General features: G+C 40.5%; 1 protein-coding gene across 1 annotated transcript in view; it reads left to right on the forward strand.

The window, feature by feature from the left end:
* The window catches only part of tgfbr3 (transforming growth factor, beta receptor III), a 79,685-nt gene that overhangs the window by 12,437 nt on the left and 58,098 nt on the right, over nt 1-9,150 (forward strand). Inside the window, exon 2 of the mRNA XM_020610027.1 lies at nt 3,585-3,765. Within this exon, the coding sequence (XP_020465683.1) occupies nt 3,705-3,765 (61 nt within the window). The 5' untranslated portion in view covers nt 3,585-3,704. The remainder of the gene's footprint in view (nt 1-3,584; nt 3,766-9,150) is intronic.

Raw genomic sequence — 9,150 nt, forward strand, 5'->3', positions numbered from 1 at the left:
CCTCATAGTGGAACTTCATCTATCTGTAGTTTTAACTTGGGCTGGGACTTCCTGACTGACTGACAAATCATGTGTTTTTTTTTTTTGTTTTGTTTTTGTTTTGTTTTTGTTTTGTTTTAACAATCCAGCTCAACAAATAATTCTAAAGCTAATGTTGCAAACTTTTATGTTGGTTAAATGACTGACTCAAATAGGTTGCCCGCGTTAGGCTGTCATTATGAAACCTGTAGCAAACAAAGTACTTCCTCCAAACTGCCAAAGTGCTGAACACACAAGGCTTCACTCGGTCTGAGCACGCAATACAGTGAATGTTGGTGCTTCCTCATCTGGGTCACATTAACTGTGATTCACTCAATTTCAGTAGGCCTTTTGCATGCCTGTTAAGACAGTTTGATTTAATGGAGATGGGTAATTTGCTATCAGCAAACCTGGTTGTTTTTTTCCGCTTCCTAGAGCATTGGAAACTGACCTCTTTTAGTTCTTAGGTTTTTCTCTTGCATTGTGGCAAGCCCATATTGTACGGTTAACACAAAAAATTTCGGAGTTTTTTGAAAATTCCTATGCTGACCCTGTCTCTATCTTCCCCTTTTTTGAGGCAGGACTCTGTCTCAAAAGTGCAGCATAATCCAAAAAGAACTACTATTTGATAGGATAAATTTCTCTTCCGGTCATTCATGTAATTCTGTTGTTGCATTACATGTTGTTTCCCCCTTTCTACCACTTCTGAAGGTCAGCTTTTGAGGCTGCCCTCATAGTGGAACTTCATCTATCTGTAGTTTTAACTTGGGCTGGGACTTCCTGACTGACTGACAAATCATGTGTTTTTTTTTTTTGTTTTGTTTTTGTTTTGTTTTTGTTTTGTTTTAACAATCCAGCTCACCAAATAATTCTAAAGCTAATGTTTTGCTCAGAAATGACTAAAGTAACCTGTTACCCCCTTTTCTGGGCTGGTTCCCATATGTTTTTCTCTTCTTTATTAAAGCTGTCCCCAAGATTGTCAAATGTTTTTCCCCATACTGTTTAAACCACCAAATGAAATAAAATAAAATGTGGAAGACGCATCATATCATTATAACACGTCATCACTATATCATTCTGTTAAATATTTGACATTCTTTTAGTTTTGTAGTTCATATATTTTGCGTCCCTAGTTAACTCTGTTGGAGTTCTCTTGCAACAACTATTTCCATTAATATTGATTTTCCCCTCTCAGTCAATTCAGGTTCAAACCGCTTTGTCATCACTATGTGGTATATTCACTGTCGGCTTTCTGAATGACTGAGTTTCTTTTAATTAACCATATTTCATTTCACACATACACACACACAAAGTTTTCAGTCACGCATACCTCTGTCCCTAATTTTTTTTTCAGACACACCCCACACTCACGGTGATCACCAAGAAACAAACATGTACATTGCACATATGGAAAATAACAAAGTTATCCTTGTTAAATTCTAACATTCCTGACCACCCAAAGCCTCTCAACTTCTGTCTGAATTCCTCACGACATTCTTTCTTTTTTAACTTCCACCACTTGATCTTCTTTTCTGTCTTTCCTCTTCTTCCTGACCACCAGAGTCATCGTACACACCACCATCCGATGCTGTCTGGCTACACTTTCTCCTCCCACCACTTTGGAGTCACTAATACGTGCCCGTTGAAGTCTGCCCCAATCACCACTCTCTCCCCTCTGGGAATACTCTCCATCACCTCATCTAACTCACTCCAGAATCTCTCCTTCTCTTCTAACTCACACCCTACTTGTGGAGCATAACCACTGACTACATTCAACGTTACCCCTTCAATTTCCAGTTTCAAACTGATCACCCTTTCTGACACTCTTTTCACTTCTAAAACATTCCTCACGAGCTCCTCCTTCAGGATCACTCCTATCCCATTTCTCTTCCTGTCCACACCATAATAAAACAGTTTGTATCCCCCTCCAATGCTATGCGCTTTGCTACCCTTCCACCTGGTCTCCTGCCCACACATATAGTATATCTTCCTTCCTTCTTTCCATCATGGCCGCCAGCTCTCGACCTATTCCTGTCATTGTGCCAATGTTGAGTCCCTATTCTCAGACCTATACTCCTGCCTTTCCTCTTCTCTCTCTGTGTACGACTCCTTCTACCTCCTCTCATTCTTCGACCAACAGTAGTCCAATTTCCGCCTGCACCCTGTAGGTCAACAGCACTGGTGGCGGTCGTTGTTAACCCGGGCCTCGCACGACCTGGTATGGAATTCGCACTGATGATTTGCATGTTTAAATTTGGCATGTTTTTACGCCGGATGCCCTTCCTGACGCAACCCTCTCTATTTATCTGGGCTTGGGACAGGCGCACAAGTCACTGGCTTGCAACCCCTGTGGCTAGATTGCTTTTTTCATTTAGGGGTCACCACAGCGAATTTGACGACTCGCATGTTGATATTTGGCACTTGTTTTACTCTGGATGTCCTTCCTGACACAACCCTGATTTTAACGTGGGGCACAGTGGCAAGAGCGCTGCGCCTTAACCACTAGCCTACCAGGGATGGCCTTAGATGTACCTAGACTGACTAGCTAAAATAAGCATTGTTTCTAAATGTCCAGACTTGCAAAGCTAACAGCAACAGGCCTGCATCCTTGACACTTGGGGAGTTCTTCTTGATTCACATATTGGACTGAGCATTGGCTAACAAGTGGTCTATTGGAACTGAAGTGATATAACAAAAGTTCTATTGGCCGGCTGCCCACAAATATACTGTACCACTGAGTAGAATACAGTATGGTACCAACATTATCAGTCAGAACCAAAAGAATTCACATTCCCTGGAGGAGGTGCTGTCACTGTAAGCTCAATGAGATGCTTTCTGTAGTTCCAGTTGTCTCCCGGCAGCACACAGAGGTTTTGGTTATGTCTTCTTCACTGTGCAACAGGTTGCTGTCACTGCAGGAAAATAAATCAAATTTAGATCATATAAGCACACAAGTCAAAGCAGTGGATATGTACTGATTTCTTATCAAGACTGCATTTCATTTCCAATTTGACTTAATAAAGTCACGTCACTATAGTTTTCAAACATTCTTGTCATTATTATTGTGGGTTAACATAAGCTCTGTTCACTGTGCATAAATTTTGGGCATCCTTGGTGACTAATAATACATTCATTTTTTCATCCTGTCAAGGCGGCCAGTGTTTGGGGTTAGATTACTAAAGTTAAAGCTTCAGGTGAGGTCATGCTGTTTAGAATGTTGATAACTGAGCTGCTTACATAAGACCCTACTGGAGCAGCCAGTGTTTCAATCAAAGCACTTTAGTAACTTGTGGCATGTTCTGAAGTGCCCAGTCAGCCAGCCCCACACTCCTCACACACTTTGACCGGTTGTGGGCACATGAAGGTGTATGTAGCATGATTCTTTGAAGCATACGTGACCCCCGATTAACCCCATGGGATTAATCCTCCAAAGTGCTGCTTTCCTTGTCTCTTCTTTTCACCCCCATTGGTCATATTAAGCAGAGCCCAGTTTCCCGCTGTCTGCCCATGCTCACACACAACCTGCTTCTTCTGGTTAACTTTCTCTTCTTTTGTTAATTTTCCAGCTGGAGCCTGAAGCAGACTTCCTGTTGACCGCTTCGTAGAGAGGGAAATCTTTTTGAAAATCAGGAGAAACACCTGTTCACCCTCCTTCCTCCTACTGGAAGCTGAAGGATATTAACAAAATGACTAGAAGATCCCCCATTGCCTTGCTACTCCTTGCAGTGTGTTGCCTGGCATCTGCAGGTAAGTTTTTATGACTGCTTATATGTATCTAAAATAATGCACTTATCAGATACATGTGATTGTTATTTGTTTAACATAAAAGGTTAAAAAATAACATTTTTGCTGGTTTGAGCCAAAGTCTATCCCATACAAATGGCACTTGAGGCTTGCAGTGCTGTGTTGTCAGACAATTACAACTCTGTGCATACTCTGGGAGTTTCCACTGTCTCCCGGCATGCCTTTCTAGACAGTGCTTGTCAGAGTCATAAGTAAGAGGGATGTACATTTAAGTTCAGTCTAACACAAACACTCAGCAGGCCTACATACATTTTCCAGACTGATATTAATGAGGCTCAGATACAGTACTGCCAGATGCCTTGTAGTTTAACAGCCATCAACCCGGCAAACCAAGGACAGAAAGGGGAAACCAAATAAATGGCTGAATACATGAAATGTATGTGTATCACATCAATTAATGTAAGGCTCTGGATGATGTCACTTAACTGTGACATCCCACCCCATGAACATTATCTAATTAATGAGAAATAACGAACCTCTCATTTTGAGGACTGTATGTGACCTTTTATAGTCTAGTAATTCCTCAATGTAAGCAGCAGTTTCTGAGAGGGCCGTGACTTGTGTTTGTGTCACCTTATCACCAATTTGATTTTGTCACACTTATATTGTTCTCCTTGTTACTGATGAGATGTTTTCTGGCTGCAGGAGGTGATGACTGACTCATGTAACCTTGCTGAGACAAAAGAAAGATTGATAACATTATAATATGTCCTCATAATGTCACTGTTGTTACTCCGTTGTTGATTGATTCCATAGTAATTCAACACACCTTAATTATAACTTCTTAAGCTTCTTCAAACACGTGGTATAGGACCACACAAAGAGTCAAGATTTGACACTTTATGAGGCTGTGCATAGGCATACCGGTGCACTGAGATAAATGCTAACATCAACTGACAGTGGGAGTGCGTCAGTAGCGTGCTGATGATTATCAGATAACATTAATCATGGTCTCCATCTTAGGATCTTAAGCAAGCAAACATTTACTAATTAGCAATAAATGCAAAGAAATATTGCTAGACGGAAAGTGAAGGGACCATCAACAGTGCATCCTGAAAGGGACCGGAATATTTCTACTAGATTTCTATAGAAAATTTCAATTTCAAAACAAAAAGTTAAAATGCTGGTGGTACTTTGAAATGTCGGGGGACAGCCAGAGTCACTAGGACACAACCCCTTAGTGTCGATGTGAAGTTTTATGCTGGTGGATTTACTAGATGTAGAGAAATGTCATTGGTGACAGCAAAACCTTGGCCTGCTTCTGGCCCCAGAATGGTTAAAGGACTAACAAAGTAAAAATTCTAAAGCATTCATCCTCTGGGGATATGGAAAATCGGCACCAGATCATATTCAGTAGTTGTTGATACGTTTCACTTGAAATCAAAAATGTCAGTCTCATTGTAGAGCTAGAGGAAAAGGCAGGGGAACCTCAAAGTTTTTATGAGTGAATCCTTTGGGGAACACAGATGCCTCTGTCAAATTTTATACAAATTTCCTGAACAGGTTTTGAGATGTTTCATTCTGGACCAAAGACATACAGTATTTGCCATGAAACCCTGGTGCTAGAATGAATAAACATTATATAAATATGTGACAGATTCTTAAACAGAAACATAAACTTAGGTTTGTCATGGTCATGGAAGTGAGAGATTTTAGCTGCATTTGGGGTGTCAATAAAACTGCCAATGGTCTTAAAAATAGGGTGGCACAAGATTGATCAATCAGATTATCAGAGCAACCATTTCCTGGCAACTACTTTTTTCATCTGTTGAATATAATATAGGAAATTTTAGGGCAATGGCACAGTTATTTGAAAATATTTTTTTTAAAGTTTTATTTCATATTTCCTATGGGAGAAATTAAAGTGCCCATGGCTGCTCATTTTGCTTGTTTCCAATGTTTAATCTTGGGTACCTCTAGATTAGCGTGGCACCCCTCAAAACTCCAAATAGACTATAATTGTTTCAGAATCAGAGAACCAAAAAGCCTCTTCCTTAAAACTAGAGGACAGTTCATGAATGTGCACAACTCCTGCTGCCAGTGTTGTGTTGGAAGTTGACAGCACAATGAACGGTGACAGCATTAATTAATGTGAATTTCTCTTCCATAGATAGGTAAACAATGGTGTATGTACCAATGAAAAGAGATGTGTAACACTCTAAACAAAGCGGGTAATTGAGAAACCCCATATTTTAACTGGCATAATTCAGACATAGTAACTGGCCATTATCAGACAGTTAACGTGTTTCTTTAAACTTACCGTTAAGTCCTGCCGAGTAGTGGAAACATCACTCCCTTTCAAGTAGCTCAAAGGTCAGTAAATAGTCAGTATAGGGAATGTTGCTGCTGTAATATCCACATCAGCTAAAAAAAAATCCAACAGTGGCTTATGTCTGTTGATAAACTGACCAAAGTATTTGATTTTCTGACATTCAGCCTTATAGTTTGATGAAAAAGTTGCCAAGTTGGCTATAAATTGTCATGAGGCACACTGACACTCTAGTTCTTCTTTTCTATTTTTCAGGTTAAAAGAAAAATAGAGATACTGGTTTCACAGAGTACAGCTTTTGAGTTGAACTCACTCCAGCTTTACTCTGCAACATCCCGTGTTGTTTTTCTGTGGTAGCACAGGAATAACTACCCAGTAGGAGGCATGCTCCAAAAAAGTGTGGTTCACATTTTTTCATGCTGTCAGTTCTTTTGCCACCATAGATTATTATTTCAAAAGTTATTCTCTATTCTCTGGAGGTTTGAACCACACTGTGGAGAGCCCACTTCTACTCACACAATGGCAGTGTAGTCAGTTTGTTCTGTGGGTAGAGCAAACATAATTTCTCCCACAATGCCAGGATCTCCAACACAATGAAGTCACGTATGAAGTTTTCCTTTAAAGTTTTCCTCAGACAGCAAAAATCATTGTTGTACTGTGTCACAAGGGGCAGATATTTACAGTTAGACAACCAAATGCCCGTTCTTCCAAAGTCTTTGTACTCTGTGATTTATGGACAGCTCTTCAGGTGCTCAAGAGTTATCCACACATGCAATTTTTGACCAGGTATAATGCTGGCTAATTAAATTTTTGTTTCATTTTTAAGGTTAAAAGGCATTCCATCTATTTTTGGTCATATTATTACTATTTTTTAACAGCCGTTGTAGGTGTGTATGATGTGGCGAGTCAATGTGTGTGGCTTCATTCACTTTTCCAGCTCATGAATTTCCTTTGTGTTTTGGTTAGCCAGGCTGCTAACGTAGCCTAGTGTTCCTTAGCGTCAATTCTACCGCCAGTGTGGCAACGATAGATAAAAACACTGTTTAACATCCAGAACTAACGCAAACAGATGGTGTGTCGCTATTGTGTGTTAAATGTGGCCCATATTCGACAGTGAATAGCAGTGAATGCTCACACTAACAAGGTAAACAACAAAGTCTTCTTCTCGTGGATGCCCATGTCAATCATCCCCCATACGTGATTAATTTGCTGGATGATGTGACCATCCAGTGCCATGTGGTAAGGGTGAAAATAGCATATATGGTCACACACAGCCTCAATTAGAAGTTAGAAGCTCATGCACAGTTCATGCACAGTTATAAAGAGACTAATGTGAAATAATACAGGAGAGAAGCCAGTTGAGTTTGTGGCAAAACCTTTTACAGTGCTGGCATGTTGTCATCTTTTACTGCATATGAAAATTCATACTCAGAAAATAGAATTGAAGTGACATTCACTACAGGATGATTAGTTAAAATATTTCAAAAGGCACCTGCATTGTTTTGCATTTTGTGACTTCCAGTCAAATAAAAGACAATTTTTCCTGTCATATATTTCATCATTGAAGAGTTTTAAAAAATATCATCTTGTAACGTTCTCGTGAACCCAATATTGTGCATCGTCTCATTTCGTGAGTTAAGTGTATTGTCACGCCCCTGGTCATTGGTTAGCTTATTATTTTTTCCTCATTTTTTTATACACTGCCACTTCATCCTGTCTTTCACCTCTCTCTTTTTTTGCAGCATCTGTGTAAACAGTCACATCTGCGCATTAAACTTGTCACGAGCGCTCTTACATAATGTTTAGATTAGTCTGCAATGAGTCTTCTCTTGGCGTAATGTAATCCAGAATCAGGGCCCCTCATAACTCTTAAAGTCAGACTGAGAGAACCTTGACGTCCATATTTCAAGTCCGGGCTCTGCTTCTTTACTTTGCTTTTTGCTGTTTATTAATTTTTTCCATATCCTTACGGCCATTTTGCGGCTACTGCTCCTCAGCTTGCCAAATTGTTATTTTGTGAGGAATATATTGCCGACATTTGGGCTTACTTTGGGTTTTGCAGTAAAATATTCTTGCAAGAGACATGCCAGATATTAATTTGAGGCAACCACTAGAAGCAGCTCTGGCAGGATGCTGCTTATACTGGAGGAACACCATAGGGCTAGAGGCTGGCTGAAAAGCATGCCACTATTAGTGAGTGCAAAAAAACCTTTTGCATCATCTTATGCTGTAGCTTTTCCTGACTGTACTTATGGGCCAGATTGATGAATGATGAAGCTCTTTGTAGAATCACATTCTTACACTGAGACAGTGAAAGAAAACAAGTGGAAAAAGGATTTGAATTGTAGGCCTTTACGGTAAAGTAAACAACTTTCTCTCTGTCTGCATTTTTGTATACTCTTGGCAGGCCAGAGTCATTATGATGCCAAAAGTAGTTGTAATGTCCTCCCCCCCACACTTGAGAAAACTGTTTGTCTCTATATCCAATATGCTTTCATAGGGCCAGCAAGAGAGGGACTGCCAAAATGCATTGTGCAACCACTGTAATCTGAGAGGAGGGGTAGTCAGTGGGAGGAGAGAGGCAGGCGCAGGCATAGGTTGTCTGGTCCAAATCGACACACTCCAAATACGTACAGCGTGCCAAACCGACAAAGTCCCTTCCAGCATGCTAAACCAGATGTTGCCCTGCAATTCACGCAAGGAACTGGAGCAGTGCAGCACAGGGGCAGTGTGCTGCTAGGTAGAGCTGTTGGGATGTTTACATAGCAACGGGAGTCCCGAGTGTGTCTAATTACAGGTCTGCTTCCCCCCCATGGTGAGGCCTTTACTATAACCTTTGGGTAAAGGAGGAGACAACCATTCTGGCCCTGTCCATTTATACATTTTTCTTATTGAAACACATTACTCTTGTACTGTTCGGTTTGATTAATATTTTGATTTACTCATTCTTTCTCACTTGCTTGGTTTGCCTCACTGTTTTACACACACACACACACACACACACACACACACACACACACACACACACACACACACACACACACACACAACACACAAGA

This window comes from Monopterus albus, unplaced genomic scaffold (genome assembly GCF_001952655.1).
Source record: "Monopterus albus unplaced genomic scaffold, M_albus_1.0 scaffold103.1, whole genome shotgun sequence".
Taxonomy (NCBI): domain Eukaryota; kingdom Metazoa; phylum Chordata; class Actinopteri; order Synbranchiformes; family Synbranchidae; genus Monopterus; species Monopterus albus.